The sequence below is a fragment of the Arvicanthis niloticus genome, chromosome 22, assembly GCF_011762505.2.
Source record: "Arvicanthis niloticus isolate mArvNil1 chromosome 22, mArvNil1.pat.X, whole genome shotgun sequence".
In the NCBI taxonomy this organism is placed as follows: Eukaryota; Metazoa; Chordata; class Mammalia; order Rodentia; family Muridae; genus Arvicanthis; species Arvicanthis niloticus.
Genome location: NC_133429.1, coordinates 28,360,859 through 28,383,327, shown reverse-complemented (window position 1 = coordinate 28,383,327; position 22,469 = coordinate 28,360,859). Strand labels below are relative to the sequence as shown.

The window sequence follows — 22,469 nt, the reverse complement described above, 5'->3', positions numbered from 1 at the left end:
GCTTAAAAAGCAAGAATTAGTTCAGCCAGTGACCCAACCAGTCTTTCTACTTGGCTTATAGTTTCTTCCTGTTATTGCTGAAGATAAATAATAATACAAAGGTTTCAAATATCTTATGCAACCAATTATTGTATAGTGTGCTAAAAGTAGTCTTAGCAATAACTGAGATTTTGGAGCTATAAAAGAAATAAAAATTGAATATATTTCTTTTATTTTTAAGCAGTCTAAACTAATAAATCCTGGTATCAAACCAGTCCACTTATACTTTCATTCAGATGCTAGCCTGCAGTGCCATCTAAGTCTGGTAATTTTGATGTTATTTAACCAACTCCTAGCCTAGGAACTATTGGTAGTTGCTAGTTACTAACACAGGAAGAAAGTTAATTTTCTTTAAAGTGTTGGACTCTGGTAGGTTGATCTTATGCCCTTGGAAGTCCATGTATCAACAAATACGTGGGAAATATGAATTAGACTTAATGGATAGAAAAAAAAGACAAAAAATTGGGTGGGTAGAGAAGGGGGATGGATCTGGGAGGAATTGGGGGAGGAATGAATAGGTTCAAAACGTGGGAAATTCTCAAAGAGGGAAATTTAAACAAAATTGTAAACACGACACAAATACATCCTGAATAAAAAATGTGAATTAAATGTTTTCATGGAAGGCTAAAAAAAATTTTCCAGGAGCTTAGGGGATGGCTCATTGCATAAAATGCTTCCTGTGCAAACCTTAGAACCTGAGCTGGGAATCTCATGTGTCCACATAAAACCACACTATAATACAAGCCATCACAGGCCTAGAACACAGTGGCAAAGCAAGCAAGCTGTCAGGCTTCCTGGCCAGCCAGGCTAACCAAAGTTGGCTTCCAGATCAGTGAGAAACCCTGTCTGAAAAAGTAAAGAAGAGAGGAAAAGAGACACAGAGTAACTCAAAAATAGGACTTCAGGAATGATTTTGTTTTTAATAGAGCCAAAGAGAAGGCTCACTGGCTAAAAGGTGCTTGCTTCAAAACCTGATGACCTCAGTTCAGCCCCTAGTCCTCACATAGTGGAGTAAGAAAGGGCACACAGTCTATTGCAAGCTGCCTGCTGTCCTCCACATTAGGCACCGCGGCACGCCCATGCTCACATGCACAAAATTATGTGATTTTATAATAAAAAGATAATATGCATGGAGATACCGAATATCCTGTCTCGTTCTAAGGACTGTACATGTATTATCCATGGTAATGCTTGCAGGGTCTCTAATAAGGAAATGCTATTGCCCTTAGGAAGCTAGTCCATGGCAGAACTAGTGGAACTGACAGCTACAATTTTGTCTATGTGTATATATGTGTATTTCTCTGTTGAGGAACTCCATAAGGTAAGGGTGAATAGTGTACAATAGAGTCTCTTCACTAAGGGAAAGACTTAATGGCTTTTACCTTTGGGTGCAAGGGTGGATACCCTAGATGCATTCTTAAGATGAGAAGCAGGAAGTGACATTAGATGGCATCTTTTGTGACTAATCAGTTTAGTTCAGTATTTTGTGATGTTTAACCTGTACCTATCTACTATATCAGTATCCATTAGGCATAAGATGTAGAACTATTTGTCGAAACTGAGAATGACATTTAACCCTGAAAAACATTTGTTTTGGCCTCCTCAGACTGTACCTAGTCAAACGTCTTCTCACTCAAGACGTGGTAAAATAACAGGTTAAATGAGAAGATAATGAGGACTATAGAAATTCAGAGTGAGCAGACAGTTAAGTACTTTGTGGAAAAAGCCTAGGTGCACATGAGCTTTTCCGTGTGAATTCCTAATACAGCTAAGGAGAGTGGGGAAGCGCCTCGCTATTCAGAAATGATTACTGGCACAGACAAAACAAGCAGAAGTGTGGTAGACAATCCAAACCAGTAAGCAAGCATTTAAAAAGAGAAAACCAAAGTCTACAATGATGGATGCTGTGTGAGAAGGTGGGGAAATGTTGCCATATATGTGGGTCCAGGTTATATAATTGGTAGAATACTGATTCACAACTTTTGGGGTAGAAAAGAGGCAAAAATACTTCTTCTAAAAAAAAAAAAAAAAAAGTCTTCTAAAAGCATGTAAACAGAAATAAAGAAAGAGTTAAAAAAAAAAAAAAAAAAAAAAAAAAAAAAAAAAAACAGGTGTAGAATACTGGTGGAGTGATGGGGGCAGGAGGAGCCAAAGGGGGCAGGAAGTGGGAGAGGGCAGACTTTGGGGAGGAATAACAGACAGGAGAGAACATGCAAAACGCCTTATAGAAACCTACTGTGGAAGTTTCCAAAAGTACGTACATATGCATATACCTATGGAAAAAAGTTTAAATGCTGTTACCCTGTGGCAGGGAGCCGTCCCCTTCCCAAATACCAGAGGCTGTAAATAAGAACCCCAGTACCATGTGTGAGGTGCCTCTTTTGGTAGTTAGTTAGCCAGTGAGGTGCCATAACCCACCTCCCAAAAGTTACAAGCTACTGCCATTTATTTTGGTTACCTTCCAGACCATGATAGAAAAATCCTATTTTTTAAAGACACCACGTACTTGAGGTGTAGGATTAGGATATGGAGAAATTGAGTTTATACTTACCTGAAGCTCACTGGCTATTTTCAATGTCTAGAATGTTCTATGCATACTGGCGGGGCAGAAAGATCATCAAAAGTCTTACTCAGTTGTGAACACTGAAAACTATGATAACAACTGGCATGGCAGGATATGCCACTGACGTGGCACAAATGGCATAGGACTAACCAGCAGCATTCTGGCTGGAATTAAAGCCCACCCGACAAGATGGAGCTCATGCCTAATTCTGTTAACTGGGCCAAAATCCCATAACTGCCTAGGTCCTGAACCCTAGTGGACAACCTAATACTATTGTTCTGCTAAGTGGACATAGCAGTCCACTGCCCCACCACCATGTTCTTATCTTCATACACATAGGTTAGTCTTTATATCTCATACAGGTCTCAATCCTCATCAGAGAAGCTGACTTTTGCAGTAGATGGCAGTTAATATGGAGATCAACTAAAAAAGTGCAGAGAATAAGAGACTATAGGGTGCTTAGCTTTAAATGAGGCATCTGTATCATACCTCTTCACCCTGAGGCTCAGGAATCATTTCAGAAGAAATGGTGAAAAAAATGTAAAAGCCAGGGGTAATAAGGCCATATCTGCCAGGCATGACAGCATCACTGAACTCATAAAGTGGTGACTCAATACATGATACATGAAACCAGCCAAATCAGAAACACGAGTGGAGGATGGGATCGTGGAATCTCAGCCCTAGCTCAAGAGATATTAGCAGTTGTTGGAAACTGGGAGACAGACAGACAGTTTTTTATAAGACCCCAGAGAGGCTACCCATGTTCAATAGATGATGCTATAACTATGCACATACACCCAACACTTAGTGGACTTTATGGGTTTACTAAAAACAGTACTTCCAGTAGAGAAGGAAAGGCGATGGTGGCTTAAGGGAGGTAAGGGGAGGAGCTAGGAAGAAATAGGGGTGCATTTGACCAAAGTATGTGCACGAGTATGTGTATAAACTTCTCAAACAGTAATTAAAAATAATCCAAGAAATACTTGGAATTATGATTATTTGACATAGTAAATAGAATTGATGTTGCTGTCTTGAAGTGTGGCTGATGAAATCTAAGATGCATTGCTAAGGTAGAAGGGTAGAATATAATGTGTAATCATGGGTTTAATCTTTCACGGGTAAATGAGGCTTTATTTACCACTTTTCATTACATACAGGTACTGATTTTTTATGCCTCTGATTTTTACATTATTCTTAAGTTGTAGCCAAAATTGAGAGATGTGATAGTCCATCTTAGTATTATTTAAATTGAAAACTATTTCATGATACTTTGTTTAAATTGCACCAAAAATCTGTAAGGCATAAATGATAGTCAGACCCCAATTGGCTGTTAGTGTTTGGTAGCTCTCTTTGAAGAGCTGTTGAAATATTGCCCCTGTTACAGCGTGTAGCCATAAAATGTGCAATGTAATGTCAAGCCAATAAAAGGAAAATGTGTTTTGAGCACAGTGGAAACTTTTGAGAACCTTGTTAAACTGAGATTTTTAATAGTATAAGTTTGAAACATCTCTTACATAGTATTGTGTGCAGAATATTATCTTCCGCTGCTGTGTGTTCCAAGAATTCTCAGAAGCAGATCCTGATATAACATCACTTACAAATGTCACAAAAGTATTACTTCATTTTTTATCACATCTGGATTTTGTGCCTTATAGATGGAAGATATTTTAAAATACTCAATGTTGAAATTTAAAACTTATCTATACTTTTAAAGTGGAAAAACTAAAAAGATATTTGCTTTTGTTTTGCAGTGAACAGCACGTTGGTAAAATTTATTCCAAATGTTCTTCTTTTCTGGAGTATGTCAGAATGTCTCTACAGAAGCTCGGCTTAGATGAATCCAAGGTCAGTAAGTGATTACCCTTTATTTTCACACAGTACAAGAATTCCTGGTAGACCAGTTGGTTGAGATGGGATAGAGTCATTTGTTTTCTGCTTATCTCCCTCCTATGAAAGAAACGTCTCGATTATATTTGAAATTAAGCCTCCATGAACTTTCTTGCAACTCTCCCTCCCTGTTAAATATATGGAAAGTTTATCATTGTGTATCACCAAAGAGACTTCTTCTTTAGGTTATTTAATTAAAAGAGTGATTTCACTAAATAAAGTAGGGTTAAAAACGAGAACATTGTAAATGTAAATTAGAATTAAAGAAGAAATGATTAATTTTAAAATTATTTATTTGCAGTTTTGTGGATAACTATAACTTTCATTATTAAATTCAGAGAGCCTGTCAATATGGTCTTTCTGTTAAGTTGTAACATCACAGTAGCTCTGAACTAACATTGTTGATAACATTGCTTAAGTAAATAGTAAGCTAGTTGACTGTAAGGGGGAAAACAATATAATTCAAATTATATATTAACTAATAAGTTAAATTGAACTGTTACTCTGGCATTATTAAATTGATTATAAATTGGAAAGTAATAATATATTTCTCAGTTTCTTTCCTGGTTGATGTGATAAAATGCCCTGACAAAAGCTTTAGGAAAGAGAGGTTTAGCTCACACCTCTAGGTTACATCTTTCTATAACAGGCAAATCACAAGGGTAGGAGTTTGAGGGAGTTGGTTATCTCATACCCACATTCATGTACAGAGAGTAACATCAACTCACTGTCTCTACTATTACACAGTTCAGCAGCTCCTAATTAGGAACTGTGCTACCCACAGTGAGCATGTCTTACCATCTCTGTTCTGTAATATAGTCAATATAATCCACCATAGACATACCCATGGATGATCAGGATGTAGACAGTCCTACATTGAGAGTATTCCCATGTGGTTCTAGATTATGCCCGGGTAATAATTAAAAGTACCAGCACACTATGAAATTATTCCTTTGAAAGAGAAAACTTATACAGACATAATTATTATATCAAAGTTAAAGGGTGTGATTGTCTACTGTCCTGGTTGTCATTGTGAGATATTTGTTTATTTATTTCTTAAAGCAACTAGACTGGTAGTGGTTTTGTCATTGTATTCCCTATCTAATGGTTAAGAAAGAGCTGAAAAATTTAGAAGTAAACTATTGAAAAGATACATGTAAAACTCATTCAATATTTATACATAGTTGCTGACTGCATGACACTACTTACTATTTATCTCTATTTGTGTATTATTATTTAAGACCTAATGGATGTAACTCTGATAGTTTTACCTAATAAAATGAAGCCTCCTTTGCTTTTCAATGATTGATTGCACTCGATACTATGGTTTACTCAAAGTGAAAACATGCTATGCTATCCTTTTCCAAAAACAACACACGCACACACACATGCACACACACACACACACACACACACACACACAATTCAGGACTAATATTTATTCTTCCTTCTTTTTTTGCCTTCTCAAGTTTATTATTGATAATAGTAACCACAGTAAAAGTTCTTCCATGCATCTATTATGTGTAATTATTAGAATATTTAACATTTACTAAGCACTTTGAGAGCAATGTTGTGCTAAGGATATCACACTGCCTCATTTTCTCTTCACAAAAACAATAACTGAAATCATAGGGCAAACCACCAATTCCCCCAAAGTGGAGAGATATAGGAGACTATACACCTAGGAGCAAACTCTGAAGTTTGGTAGGAAATGAACCACAGTTAGAAAATCTGGCAGCTTCTCAGAGGCTCAGGGTGGACAGTTCTAAGAATGAAAAACTTGAGATATCCAGACAATTTTAAGTGGTCTCCACACTGTTGAGATGTTTGCCTCTAAATATAACCCAGTTCTGATGGGGAAAAGGACCCTCATGAGGCAAGGGAAGCGAAAGAATAACCGTTTTTAAATAAGGAAGTGATTCTGTTCTTACCAAGATCCACTTGTAAAGAGACAGTATTTGATCAGAACACAACTACTGGAACTTCATCTACACCTATCTGAAGAGGGCAAGGGAAGTATCCAACATTAGTCAGTTCTATCAGTTCTGTCCCACACAATAGGACGTGAAAATACGGAGAAGTGCTGGTAAATTTCACAGTCCAGAAACACCTTCAATGACAAACAGATGCAAGCATAAGAGTACAAAATACTTCCTACCACCACACAACTAATGACATATTCACGACAGTGCTCTTTACACAGTATATCATTTTTATACCAAACATTTACAAGGCACACTAAAGTCAATAAACAATTTGAAGAGATGGAAGTCATCACAGCCACATTGAGATTGACAAGGACACTAGAAATTATAATCTGCAATTGCAAATGGAGTAACATGCTAAAAGTTTGGATTAATAAAGTAGACATCATACAAGAGCAGATGGACAATGTAAGCAGAGAGATTTGGGAAATAATTAAAATATTATTAAAATAAAAATACTTAAAAATATTGTACCCATGCAGAAAGACTATAAAAGCCAGAGGTGGCAGATGCGTCTGAAGAACAAAGCAGGATTGATGACCATATAAACTCATGGTCTGTGATCGCATGTGCAAGACCTGCACAGCTCTAATATAGGAAACCGTGAGCACCGAGAAGAAGTGGACACAGAGTCCCACCTCTAACCAAGAAGCCATTTGCAGTTGATACCTGCTGGGAAAGGAAAATCTCTCCAGTGGGCTGACAACCATATTCTGCAACAGGCAACATGCTTAGGAGTAGTTAACTAACACAAAACAAAACTCCATTTTTTTTTTTTTTTTTTTTGGTTTGGGGGACTTTTTTTGTTTGTATTTTGGGGGGCAGTTCGTGTGTGTGTGTGTGTGTGTGTGTGTGTGTGTGTGTGTTATCAGGGTTGGTGGCCTGTTTCATTTTGATAATTTTTTTTAAATCTCACTAGTGTTTGTTTTGATGTTCATTGTTTCTGGATTTGGACAGAAAAGGAAAGTGAGAACATGAGGTGTTAGGTAGGAGCAGAGTGGTAGGATCAGGAAGGAGTTTTTAAAAATGAAAAAGAACAATCAAAATGTATTGCCTGGGCTAGAAGGAAATATTTCTGAATAAATGACTGAATGGATGAATAAAGCTTAGTATAAGCAGACAGTGACTTACAAGTATACCGAACACAACAGAGGAAACCACCTCTGAAGTTGAGGGTATGCAAGCAGCGAACTCAGTCAGACTGTAAAACAAAAACAAAGGCAAAAAACAAACAAACAAAGGAGTCCAAGTACTGGACAAGCTAAAGGTTTATTAGAATGAAGAAAGTAAAAGGAACAGAAGAGATACTTGAATTGCTAATGATGGAAATGTCTTCCATTTGGCTAGTTATCAGACCACATATGCAGAAATCAGAGACCACCAACACCAAGCAAGACAAGTAACCAAAAAAATTCATCAACAGATATTTTTAATCAACAGGAAATTACAGCTACTTTCCATTTAATATGAGAAACAACATTTTCTTAATAAGACGAGAAACAAGATTTTCTTCCTCCATACTTTTCAACCTCATGCTGTAGCTACTGGCTCACTCAGTCAGAGAGAAAAGGAATGAATGGTATTTGATTGGGAAGAAAGAAGACTGTTCTTGTTCAAGATGGCGTGATAATGTTCATGGAAAATCTCCAAAGAAACAACGAGTGATTAAAGTATAATAATTAAACAAGGTAGGATATAAAGTCAATATAGAGAAAATTGGTTTCCTCTGTACCAACAAGGAACAAGTTGAATGTGAAATTGAGATACATCAGCATTTAAGTGAGCAGCCTCTCCTAAAGTGAAAGATACATAGTTTTTCTAATAGAATAAAACGACCTGCCTCCTAGTACAGAAGGAGAAACAAGTAAGTGGAGAGTAGGAAGATTCACTGTTCTCAAGATGTCAGTGCTCCCCAACTTGGTCAGTGTTTCCAGTACATCTCAGTCAGTATTTCAGAAAGGACCTTGTAGATATAGAAACTGTTTCTAAGTCTTTTGTAGAAAAGAATCAAAAAGAGCTAAACAATATTAACTGAAAAGAAAGCTTACAAATTGCTACTAGGTTGCTTTAAGATACTTGTAAAGACAAGTGATATTTGGAAAATGATAGACAAATGGGTCCAGGAACAGAACTGAGAGCCCAGAAATAGACCCACCCAAATGCAGCCAAGCAGTCTTTGGCAAAGAGACAAAGGCAATGGAGTAGAGCAAAGACCTCTTCTCCACGAGCTGTTCAGACAGCAGGACAGACACAGGTAGATAAGTTACTCTAGAAACAAACTTTACATCTTTTCCCAAATCGAAATGAATCACATACGTAAATGCAAAATATAGGTCTAAGACACTTACAGAAGGAGCAAAATCACAATTCATGAAAGTTACCTAGACCTATGAAACGGGTACTACTGAGAATGGATCCTACTGTAAAGTCCTGGGCAACAATGATGTACAGACTGTCGATAGCCAACACATTGTTCTTGTGACAGTGATAACGCGGGTGTGCTCGTGTGCTGTTATGGCACATTACAAGTGTTCTGAACTTTCCTACAAGAAATAGTTTAAGAAAACCTTACTCACAGTAGCTGCTTCTATTATTCAAAATTCATCTAGAAGGAGTCTCAGGAAAAGACAAGTATCACTGAATAAAAAGACTGTCTTAAACAGTTTCTTGCTTTTAATTAGCTAATGAAGATGTTACTAATGGCCTACTGGTTTTTTTACAATCAGGTGACCCCTCTTATTTTGTTTTGTGTTTTAAATATAACATGGTTTGAGGGAAAACAAAAGTGTAAGCTGGAATAGACTGAGAAAGAGGAGCCAACACACGTCGAAGGCTAGAAAACAATGGCAGACTAGGAAAGGATGCGAGTTGATAAGAATTTACTGGGGATGAGTAGTTGTCTGAGTTTTAAGCAAAAGAGATTTTGAAAATAGTGCCTTTAGTGTTTGGAAACAGGGAAAGTGATAAAACTAAAATTATATTTCTGATATATATATATATACAAATATTTCATTTTGCATGCATTCCTTGAATAGAAGTATTAAAACTAACATTTTCACCACAACCAATAGATATTTGTATATAACATTATTTCAAGAACTCTTAAATGCTATATAAAATTTTAATATTTAAATATACCAAAAGAATTAAAAGAGCTTTGACTAAATCCATAATTGTTTATTAATGGTATTTCTGTGTAACTCAGTGGGCAGCAAATGTACTGATGTGCACTTAAGAGTGCAGGCAAGTGAATTACCTAGAAAATTTAAATTCTAGTTATAAGAAATTATATTAAACATAAAAGGAAACCAAACATTCCTAGACATCTCTTTCCAGAGGACACCAAGGCTGCAAGTGCTTGGTTTACAGTGGCTCTTACAAAGCATGAAGGGTTTCTCCACGCGTCTATAGTCAGTTGTGAAAGTCAGGAGTTGACTTAGACCTCAGAGCCTTTTTCAAACTCTCCACCACTGGCCTGTGGATAAGAATTCTTAGGGATAAGCAGCTCCATGTACTCGGTAGCACCTCTGGCCTCTGGCCACTAGATGTCAGCAGTAGAACGATTATAATGAACTTGCCATTTGTCAGGTTTGCCCCCTGTTGAGAGTCACTAATTTTGAGGTTTTTTTTTTTTTTTTTTTTTTTTTTTTTCACTCTGTCTGCAGCTACCTAACAGTCACATTATGTACCTATGTTTTAAACTGCTGTTTACCATCACCAAGCATGGGAAAGGAAGGGCACACTGATGCAAAGACTAAGATACTGTTTTATCCTTGAAGACTTTTTAATCAAAATGATTCCTTCTTTGCTCTTTCATTTTGGATAGTTGTAATAACCTTGGAGTTATGTTCGTTGACCCCCTTCATAAAGTATGGACTATTTTAAAAGCACATTTACCTTTCTCCAGGAAAGTTAAGCCTAAATATGTACCTCTGACAACAATTGTGGCACAGTGTCAAGTACCTGTGCAAGTAGTAGGTTTACAGGCGTTTTGAAGGCTGAATAATATTTTACTCTGTGTGTGTGTGGGTGCCTGTGTTTGTGTGTGTGTGTGTGACTGTCTGTGTGTGTGTGTGTGTGTGTGCGCGCGCACGTGTGCCTGTGTGTATCTACTTGTGTGTGCGTGTCACATGCACAGGGTTTTTTTCAGTCCATTAATCTGTCAGTGAAAGACTAGATGGTTACTACATCTTGGCTCTCATGAATAATGCTGCAGTGGGGGTGGGAGCACAGACAGCTTTCCGAGCACAGATCTCATTTCATTGATTTGTGCCCAGAAGGAATATGATGTCTCAAATCTTAGTAATTAAGACCCAAATGTGAAAGAAGAGGAGGAAGAGGAGAAAGAGGAGGAAGAGGAGGAGGAAGAAGAGGAAGAGGAGGAAGAGGAGCAGCCCCCCATAGTTTCCCTTTCATTTTTAAAACAAATCAAAACATCTATTTTACTTTCCTTAAGATTCAAATTCGCAAAGAACACCTGTGTACATAATTTTATGATTTCTAAAAGTAATATGTATATAAATGCAATCTTCTCTTGTTTCTGCAAAGAAATACAATGTCAATAATCTTTTGAGAAATAGTATGGTAAGTTGCTTATACCATGGTCACATGAGCCTGACTTTATCTCCCATGCTTGCTTGACAGGATTTAAGAGATTAACCTTTTTTCATTGGTTGTGTTCTTCTATCAGTCAGGGGCAAAGCAGATGGCAGTCCTTTGATCATCCTAGTTTGATGCCTGGCTTGGTGGACAAAGCTGTCTTATGCCTAGACCTCATAAAAATCAAATCAAAGCTAGGCAGGGAAGCGCTAGGGGAACAAGACAGACAGGAAGTGGGTCCTGCAAATCATTGGAACAGCACAAAAGAGCTGACCCGGGTTTGGGATGGTGGATGCAGGTGAGCCAGCCTCAAGGGCTAGAGCTGGCCCTGCCACTATCATGAGGGGGTGTGAGTGCGGGTGTGATGCCTCACCGTCCTTGTCCCTCACCAAGCATGGCAGTCCATGGGCCATGCCAGTGGGAGAGCATATCCTGCCCTTCTCCTGGGCAATACGGTAAAGCTGACCCTGGTGTAAGAAGCAAAGGTGAGCCTGCCCTGAGAGGGTTGGTCTGGTATGAGGTGTGAGGGTGGTTTGAGGGAGATGCTCTCCCTGTCTACCCACTCAACGCTGGCAGTATCTAGGAGAACTGACCCTGGGATCATGAGAGAGCAGGCCCTGCACCTCACCTGGGCAATCCAGTGGAGCTGGCTCTGATGGTAAAGGCACTGTGAGCCAGTCTTGAGAGTAAAAGAGCAGGAGAACTGGCCCAGCCTTGCACAGGTTGCACCACCTTGGAGAATGGGCCCTGGAACTTGGGGCAACAGTGCAGCTGCCTCTAGAGGTGTGGGTGCCAGTGAGCTGCCCTGGGGGCATTAGAGCAGGATTGCTGACCCTGCCTCCTGCAGTATTGGGTGGCCTAGCTGGAGCCCAAGGCCAGATCCAGGTCTCTGAATTGGCTGACCCCAGAATCTGTATCATCTGTAAATGCAAATACATATGCATATGCATCTATGCTGTATGAAAAGGCCTGCCCTGCTGTTCCAAAGTTGAGGAGCTCCATGACATGGGGAACAACAGGGAAACAGGGAGGAGTTCTGCTGTGGATCAGATACTGATGATGTTACAGAAATGGGAGATCTTGAACCAGACCAGTAACTCATTGCAACGAACATGTGCAAGTGAAGATGTGTGGACAGAGGGATACACTGTGGACACACTGTGACACACTACAGATTCCAGGATGAGATGTGCTTTATGCTTTATTTAGTTGTTTTTGGGTGTCTGAGGTTTGGGGAGTGGGTGTGTTTATTTGGGGGAGGGGATTGAAAGAACAAAGGGTGGATATGAGGGGACACGGAGATGAATGTGCCTGGGGTACATGATGTGAAACTCACAGAGAATGAAAAATTCTTTAAAAATTAACCTTAGCTCTAGAGCCACCTCTTTTAATACTTTTTGTTTCTTTTTCTTTTGGTTATGTGTATGAAGAATGGTTTTATTTATTTTTGTTAGAATATACTTGTTATACCAGCTGGTTTAAGTAATTGCATGTTTTGTTCAATATATTACTCACTCCCTGCCTGTTTAGACTCCTTATCACAGAGCCCCCTTAGTTTGCATGTCACATCTGTGTTATGTGTGTGGTGTGGGCGTGTCTGTGTGTTTATATGTGTCTGTTAATTACGTTTCATATCTGAGAAAAAAGTACATGACATTTGTCTTTATGTATTTAGTTTGTTTCACCAACTCTGTTCATTTTCCTAAGAATGACATAATTGCATGCTCCTTTATGTCTGAATAAAATTCCATTACTTATGTATTCCACATTTTACCTCTTTATGTATTGCTGAACACTTAAGCTTTTCTAAAAGTTGGCTGCTATGAGTTGTGCTCCGGTAATCGTGGTAGAACTCACTTCTCTTTAGTGGAATACTTTCCATTCCCAGGTATGGCTGGGTCTTATGGTAGTTCTGTTTTAGTCTCAGACGCTGTCTTTAGAGTTGTGCTGCTCTAAATATATGTATATGTTTCAGTATATATTTGCCATCTCTGTCCTTTATTATATGAGGTATAGTCCTCCTTCTAACCTCTGGTCTGTGTAATATACTGTACCTATTGGTTTGTGTATGTTGAATGATGCTGGCTCCCCTCAAATGAAACAAACTTGATTATAGTGTATGATTTTTATAATGTATTTTTGAGTTGAGTTTGTAGGTATTTATTAGGATTTTGTGTGTGTTTCCATTTTCATTTACTTCTAAGGATTTTTTAGTTTTCTCCTTGATTTCTTCAGTGACACTCCCCCCACCCCCACCTTGTCATTTAGGAGCATGTTTCTTGGTTTCCATGTGTTTGCAGAGTTCTGTAGTTTCGCTTACTAGTTACTACTATTTTTTATTCCATTATTCCTAATAACATATGCAAATCAACTTGATTCTTTTGTGTTTTAATGACTTGTCTTAAGGCCCTAATTGCAGTTTGTTTTAGAGAAAGTTGCAGTGACTTCTGAGTGTTATTTTATATCCTGTAGCTATTAGGAACAAAACCTTTTAGATGTCTGACATGTCCATTTGATCTGTGACATGTTAAGTCTCAGTTTCCTTCATTGAATTTCTATATGAATGATTTTCTGTTGTTGAAACAGGGTATTGAGGTCACCCACTCATGTCATCTGTAGGCCTGACTGTTCTTTATGCCCCATTGTTGGTTTTCTCAAAGTAAGTGCTCCAACAGGAGGTGAACATGTATTTAATTGTTGATTCTTCTTGATGGACCATATCCTTTACTAATATGTAGTAACCTAGTGACCTTTTTACCTCCTTAGACTGTCCTTGTCTTTTTGTTTTCTTTGTGAGGGATCATGCCTGCTTCCTACTACCATTCACTTGATACGCACTACTATATCCTTTGGTTTTCTGTGTGATTCTTTATTGATGAGTTGTGTCTTTTAAAACAAATGCCTGGATCTTTTGAGTTGATTCCATCAACTAAATGCCTTAAGTGGAGCATTGAGACCATTAACATCTATCTACGTTATCATTCAGCTGTTTGCTGACCACTGTGACTACATTTCTAGTCGGTTCTAATACTGTGTTATTTTTCTTTCTTTCTTCTTTATCTTAGACATGTGTTGATTACTGAATTGAAAATGTTTGATTCTGTTTGAGCTCTCATTAATTAAAAAGATTTATCTGTGTGTATGTGTGTTTATATGCACATTTATATATGGGGCCAGTGGAGGCTAGAAGAAAATGTTGGGTCCCCTGGATCTATGTTCTAGTCACTTGAGTTGCCCACCATGGGTGCTGTGAGCTGAAATCTAGTCCTTTGCAAGAACAGCAAGTGCTCTTAAAGACCAAGCCATCTTCTGCCCCATATTCTCCTTTCTTAATCTGTTCCCCATGAGATGTATTCTTCCATGTGCTCTTGTGTTGTGCCTGTCTTCCTCTTGTGTGTGGAATTTCTTTCTTTAAGTATCTTCCGTACTGCTTGCTTAGTGGGGGTGAATTGCTTTCACTTGTGCTTATCTTGGAAAGTATTTTTCCATCAATTTTCAGCTATATTTGCTAGATAAAATATAATTTATCTTGACAGTTATTTGCTTTCATGACCTAAAATATGTCCATGTGTTTCTGGTTTTTAAACTTGTTTAAGTTTTGCTGTTACTGTGTGTGTGTGTGTGTGTGTGTGTGTGTGTGTGTGTGTGTGTGTGTGTACATATGGGAGGGTACATACCTTGGTGCAGTGCACATGTGGAAATCAGAGAACAGCTCTGTAGAGTCTGGTCTCTCCTTCCACATTTATGTGGGTTCCAGGGAGTAAACTCAGGACAGCAGCTGTCACCTCTACCAACTGAGCCGCTTCCCTTAGTTTTTAAGCGTTCTGTTAAGGCATACAGTCTGAGTTTTTCTCTTGCTTCTTAGTTTCTTGGTCTCTAGCTTTAACATTTTGAAAATCATGTGTCAAAGATTCTTTTTTGGCCATGTCTATCTGGAGTTCTAAATTGCTCTTGTAGTTATCCATTCCTGTCAGTCCCCACATTTGGGAGTTCTGTTATAACTGCATTACGCGAGGAGTTTTTTTGTTTACCTTAGTTCTTGGCCACTTCTGTGTTGGCCAGTGGTATCTCAGCAGCTTTCATCTCTCCATCTAGTGACGGGAAATAAGTTAGGTAGTTATGACGTCACTACGTGTGAAATGGTAAAAAAAAACTGAACAATTGTGCAACTTTCGTGAACTCATCCTGTGTTCCCTCTAAGTTGCATTGTGGCCACCTGTGCTACACTGCAGTCCTTCTTACTGACCTTTTTAAAAGCAGAGTAAATAAATAAACAGAGATAAATTGCTCTTAAAAAATAATTTACGTAGATCCTTGTATTAGTTACCTTGCCAGTGCTGTGCTGAAGCACCATGCCAAGACAAACTGGACAAGGACGTGTTTATCTGGCTTATGGTTCCAGATTCTGTCATGCACGAAATCGTGCCAGGTGACAGGAGTGGTGGCAGGAACAGTTGAGAACTTATTTTTTGAACTTCAAAAAGAAATACAGAGAGCAAACTGGGACTGGTGTGTGACTTCAGAGTTCCAGAGCCTGTGCCAGTGACATCCTTCCTCCAGCAAGGCTGTGACTAAACAGTTCCACCAAGTGAGCACCACGTTTTCAAACATCTGAGTCTGTGGAGGACATTTGCACCACAGCCACCACAGTCTTCTATACACAAACATGGGCATCATGACTGTCGACTCTTAATATCGTTCTTTTAAAGAGTAGACCCTGAAAATGGGGTGAAAAAGGAGCCCACCAGTAAAAAAGCTTTGCAGATACTCTTGGCCAGCCAGCCAAGGTCAGCATCAACAGTGACAAGTCAGGTGGCTAGTATGGACCCTGGCTATGAGGCATGGACGTGGGACTGTACTCCATGTCCTCCTCGCCCTGTTTGATTTTTGAGGGAAAAAAATCTAAATCATACTAAAAGAATATTATGTAATATATGTAATATATGACCAATAAGGTCGTCAAACCCAGAGTGACACAGTGTCAAAGCTAATGCAGCTAAATGTTATACAACATCCTTTGTTTGATTCCAGAACTGAAAAAGTAGTAAAATGTTGTGTAAAAGCCAACAAAATCTGAATATAGTATGGGCTTCAGTTATTAATGAATTCACATTAGTTCTTAAAATAAATATACCACTGTATAAGATGGAGAGATGGGAAGAAAATCAAGAGGAATTGGGGTAGGGGAAAACCATAATCAGAATAAAGTTTTGGAAAAATTTTTTTCAAAAGTAAAATACATATATGGAAATGATATATACAATTATCAAAACTCTACTGAAACATGTTTGTGTGTATGTAAATGTATCCTCATGCTGAGATATGTATGTAAGTATGTATGTATGTATGTATATCAGCATGAGGGCTACTGACTCAGCATTTTGGTACACTTGCTGCTCTTTCAAAAGATCAAGATTTTGTTCTCAGTACTCATACAGGCTGGCTTTAGTGCCAACGGATCTGTCGCCCTCTATGGTCTCTGTGAATAGCTGCGTGCACACAGTACACAAACACACACGCGCGCACGTGCGCGTGTGTGTGTGTGTGTGTGTGTGTGTGTGTGTGTGTGTGTGTATACATATATATATAAACATACACATACAAACATACATACATACTCAGGCAAACATGCATGCACATAAAACAGAAAACAATATTTAAACACCATGAGAAAACATTTATGAATTTTTGCTTATGCAATTATTGTGCTGAAGTATTTCAACATGTTGAATATTAGTGATAATGAAATAATTGACTTGATTTTAATTCTATAGGGAAATATTGAGACATAATAACTACACTTCTTTTTTTCTCTCTTCTTAGAGACTTTGAGGTATTTTATTTTAAATATTATCTAATAAAGGCAAAGCAGTTCTGAAAAGCTGTTACCTGGGCACAAAAATTTCATTTTTCTAAGATGCAGGCATGCATGGATAGAACAACTCAAAACATTCAAGGCCACAGACTTGCTCACCAGTTTCTATGCAACACTCTAAAGCAATTTGGTTTTTACTCTTTCTTAATTCTCATCCAGCTACCTCTCTCCAGGTCTTTATTTTCCACTTCACACAGATAGGTAGGTAGGTAGGTACATACGTACGTACGTAGGTAAGAAGGAAGAGAGAGAGAGAGAGATGTTTAAAGTGAATGATATATACATGTATATATTTGTATATATGTGTGTATGTTATTATATATACTATATACATATAATTTTCTGTTCTTGAAAATAGATTATTTTCTCATACAATATATCCTGATTATAGCTTTCCCTCCCTCTACTCCTCCAAGTTTCTCCCAACCTTCCCTCTCACTCCAGATCTACTCTCTTTTTTTCTCATTAGAAAAGAACAGGCAAACCCTATCTCAAAATGAATAAATAAATAACAACAAGAAATTGCAGGTAGCCAGGCAGTGGTGGTGCACACCTTTAATCCCAGCACTTGGGAGGCAGAGGCAGGCAGATTTCTGAGTTCAAGGACAGCCTGGTCTACAGAGTGAGTTCCAGGACAGCCAGGGCTACACAGAGAAACCCTGTCTCGAACCCCCCACCCCCAAAAAAAAGAAAAAAAAAAAGAAATTGCAGGCATCTAAGAGGTAACATTCAAACATGACAAGATATAGAATATGAAAAAGCTATAGTATCAAATAGTTGGAGTTAAGTGGACTTTTTTGTTTGTTTTTTCAAGACAGGGTTTCCCTCTGCAGCCCTGGATATCCTAGAACTAGCTCTGTAGACCAGGCTGGCCTAGAACTCACAGGAATCTGCCTATCTCTGCCTTCTGAGTGCTAAGGTTAAAGGCATACACCACCACCACCTGGCTTTAAGTAGACTTCTAAAGGCAAAATCGAAGTCACTGGGAAAGAGTATTCTAATTTAAGACAACTAACTCCATAGCCCATACCTTGTCATACTTAACATTGACAGGCATCATTCACATGAAGAATGTTTGTTGAACATGTTTCCAACAATGGCAGTTGTGAAGGAAAGGGGCTGGAAAGGAAGAATAATGAGGAAGTCCAAGCTTGCCAACAGATAAATTTATTTCTAAAGCAGGCTACATATAAAGGCAGAGGAAATTCAAGCAATTACAAGTTAGTGAACAGTTGACAGAAGGATGCTTCCATCCAAATTTTAATTCTTGAAGTTCTTCCAGACAGGATGCATATGTTCAGGTGTACAAAATCTACTGGGTAGTAACACATATATAATCTCTATATATGTATACATTATCCCAATATATAAGCTCTGTTACAGCCAGAATAATTCAACAAATTACAAGGAAAGGTTGGGCGATAGAAGAGAGGGCCTGAGATGGTTGTTTGTTCATGGTTTCCACTCCAGGTCTTTTAACTGACCATTCCTGTGACCATGTCCCATGGTCCTCACACACAGTCCAACTCAAACTAAGGGGTTTGTTAGGGGGTGAAGATTGGACAGCAGGAAAGAGAATTATTTCAGTTCTTCCATCTGTCATTTAATGTACGTTCATACAAGAACAACACAGTTCACATTTAAAGTAATTTTCTAATGCATAAACAACCATTCCCCACTTTTTACCTCTGAATAATATACACATACTATACAGAATTATCACAGTGCGGAGCCACTTTATAGGTCATGTACAAGTGTGCATTCAGCAGTTAAACTTTATGGTTAGTGAGTCAATTGTTTGCATTTCTGAGCTTTTTAATGTCAGTTATATTATGACAGTAACAATATAAATAATACATAATTGATGAAGTTACATAATCAATCAACTGAATGTAAACACAATTGTTTTTATAAGGTAAGTATCTTCATGAAGTGCTGGCCAAAGGGGAATCACCAGATGAAACACCTGTCAAAATACATGAGAACACTAGGAATCCTGGTGTACCCTGGAATCCCAGTACTTGGGGGTCTCCAATAAAGTCACTTCTGTAAGTTGCCTTGATTATGGTATCTCATCAAACAGTAGAAAATTCAGGAAGATAACATGTCAAAACAAGTAAAAGGATAAAGAGTCAAAAAGAAAAAACTTTAAAGGATTTTAGATTTTCCTCATGTGGGTCTAAATGTATCTTTTCAAATTCTTCTGGTGCTCTGAATTTCTAAGTCTTGAAAGTGCAGAAGGGTGCAGTGGCGCTCAGTGGCAGCTGACGGCCTCACTTAGCTCGCAAACGGGTTTGCGTGAGTCACAGCCATAGACTATTTCTCCTCCGTGCCCTGCGATCAGCAGCTGAGAGGCAGTATGAATCATGTATGCCTTTGCTGTGTCACTTGGGATTCTCCATGTTGCTTTCTCTTGGTGCCAATTGAGAAGAACCAATTGCCATGGGTTGTGGTGGAGGTTCTTGTTGTTGTTGCTGCTGCTGTTGTGTTGTTGTTGTTTAGCTAGCACTTGTTGATTCTGCTGCTTAGAAAAGGTAATGTTAGAGAATTACATTCTGCAAGTTTTAGCTTCGGATGGTAAAATTATTGTTTTCCAAACATAGCAATAGATGAAATATCTTATCACTGTGTACTGAATTTGGAAACAGCTAAGACAGTGTTATTTATAAAATGGTATGATTACATCAGTTCAGAAAGTTTAATGAAAAAATATTATTATAGTCACTTGCCTAAAAACAGTTTTTCTGACAGTAGGGTTATCTTAAATTGATACTATACTTATTTTACTTCAGGGTTTCTTAAAGGAATTTTTAATTATTTAACTTAACCATTGATAAATTTATTGCTACTGTTTTTATTTCAAAGGTCTCTGAAGAAATTATAATGGACTACTATGAGAAATATAAGCCTAGGATGAATGAGCTAGAGGCATTTAATATGGTAAGTCATACATACACACACACACATCAATTGTATTCGCTATGTTGCTAGACTCAAATAGTAGCCTATTAAATTTTATTATGGGCCTGTCGGTGGTGGTGGTGGTGGTGGTGGTGGTGTGTGTGTGTGTGTGTGTGTGTGTGTGTGTGTGTGAGAGAGACAGAGAGAGACAGAGAGAGACAGAGAGAGACAGAGACAGAAAGAAAGGGTGGGAGGGAGAGAGAGAGTTTTATTTCTGTAAGAAAACTGTTATTTGGGATCATTTCCTATTTCAGAACTATATTAGGTGTTAGTAATGTCATAAAAGAAGCACATGGTAGATTTCTTTTAAAGTGCATCATAAATGCACAGAGTGATGCTTCAGAGTCCTTTGAACACATGTTGATCTCCAGAGTAGTTATTTCACAAGCTTTCCTTTTAATGAATTGCATTCTTAGGAGTCCTATAAAAGCTTTCCATCGCATGATTGCTTCCTGGTTTCTACCTCATGTCTCTGAGAAGTCATTCTTTTTCTGTAATTAGTAAAGAAACGCTTTTGATCTGTAGTATTCATTTTCTGAAGATGTGCAGTGGTTATCAGATATCTGACGTATGTAAAGTTTTGTGGATACATTTTCTCAAACATAAATGTTAAACAAACAAACTTTTAAAGTACCACTACCTTTTATGTTTTCTTGCAGTTGAAAGTTGTGCTGGCTCCTTGCATAGAAACACTGATTCTTCTTGATCGACTTTGTTACCTGAAGGAACAGGTAGATTATGTTATTTTTCATTATGCAACATAGATTTCAATATGTGAAATGAAATAAGTAAAATCATATACTGGGATAAAGTTATTTCACACAAATTAGTAAGATGATGTCTCTCATGCCCTAATACTTTTAATATACATTCTATTTTCTGCTTTATGGATACACATATGTACAGCAGATGTTTTCAGAAAATTGCTATAATAAAATTGATGTTCTTTTAATTGTACAATAGTTAATATTCATAGGCAGTGAATACAAGCAACCATATATGTTTTAGGGCCAAAATTAATTATGAACAGATATTGAAGGTTCTGTGTAGAGATTTCACTTTGTAAGATTTTAGCTTTTAATGTACTTTGGACATATGTGTACTATAATGTACAAATGTCTTTGTAATCAAGGAAGAGTATTTCTCCCCCACGACTGGATTGTTTCATCTGTGTCGTGTGGTCTGCTGAGCTGAGGTCAATAATTTACTTTGAACTGTTTGATCTTTTTCATGGAATCAACTTACTGCCCACTATAAATCCTTTATTTTAAAAACCTGATTTTGTCATTGAATGATTTTTCTTTTCGAAAGGCTTCTTGAAACAAATGGATTAAATAAGTGTCTTCCTTTTAACTTGTGGTTTTACAGATTAAGGCAGTTTTTAAGTATTTAAATAATATACTTTTCTTAGCCTTCAGTTACTTCCAAATCACTACAAAGCCTTGATCCTCTAGTTGAGGTGTGAAACTCTCAGTACCTATTTTAATACTCATTTTCATTCTCAAAAAATTTGCATTGACCTAGGTAAACAGTTAAACTACAACAAAATTGATCAGTCCAAATAAAATGATACAAGCATATGATCACTCATTTTGAATATTTAAATGAAAGTTCTTGTATTAGTTTTAAAAATCTAAGCTATGTAATATAAAAAAGAAAAGTAAAAAGAGTGATAATCATCCTGCCTTTCAGACTTAATTATTAAATGTTAGGTATATTTTATAATGATGTCAGACATGTAGATTGTGCATGTACATGTGTGTACACATTATTTACACTTTATAATAATTGTTTAGTATATTTTTTAAAATTTATATAGCATTTCCCCCTTTCTGTACAAGGTGAACAATCTTTTGTCATAAAAAAAAATTCATTTAAAAACAGTATTTGTTATTGGCCTTCTCCAGCTTTTCTATATTGAAACAAAAAATACTGTGGCTGTCAATCTCAGCATAAAAATTAAGGCCTTTGGTTTCTACTTATATTTTCTATCACAGTCTGATTCATCTGTGTATTCTGATTCATCATTTTATTTACTCAAAAATGGATGTATATGTAAATTCTTTATCAATTTTCAGGACGATGTAGCCTGGTCTGCTCTTGTGAAGTTGTTTGACCCTGTGCAGTCTCCCAGATGCTACGCTGTCATTGCTCTGAAGAAGTAGTGTGATCCCAGCTGAAGCAGGGTGTGAGACAGACTGGTTGGGGACTTACTCAAAACCTGCTTTTCTAAACATTTATATCCTATTATGTAAACATTTTAAAATCTATATTTTAAATAATAAAATAATGGCTAACAATATAAATCCTAGTCAGTTTTTTCATTCTCAAAGCATACATTAATAAGAACTTATGTAAGTATGATCAATATTCCTGAGTGTGTCAATAGTAGATTGCAATCCGATTTTAATTTCTGTTGAGTATTATCAGACATCACATTTTGAGTTTTATTTACTTAATAAAAAAAATGATAATCCCAAATGTAGTTGTTATCAAATATGCATTTTCCAGAACGTTTTGGAATAGTTTTCCACATTGTTATAAAGTTTCTTCATATACA

General features: G+C 37.4%; 1 protein-coding gene across 2 annotated transcripts in view; it reads left to right on the top strand.

Moving 5' to 3' along the window:
* The window catches only part of Mettl25 (methyltransferase like 25), a 70,889-nt gene extending 48,661 nt beyond the window's left edge, over window positions 1-22,228 (top strand). Inside the window, exons 9-12 of one of the 2 annotated variants that reach the window (XM_076920116.1) lie at window positions 4,354-4,447; window positions 19,814-19,888; window positions 20,569-20,640; window positions 21,988-22,228. In XM_076920116.1, coding sequence (XP_076776231.1) covers window positions 4,354-4,447; window positions 19,814-19,888; window positions 20,569-20,640; window positions 21,988-22,074 — 328 coding nt within the window. In that variant the 3' untranslated portion in view covers window positions 22,075-22,228. The remainder of the gene's footprint in view (window positions 1-4,353; window positions 4,448-19,813; window positions 19,889-20,568; window positions 20,641-21,987) is intronic. The other variant, XM_076920117.1, reaches the window with a different exon arrangement.
* The last annotated feature ends 241 nt before the right edge of the window (window positions 22,229-22,469 follow it).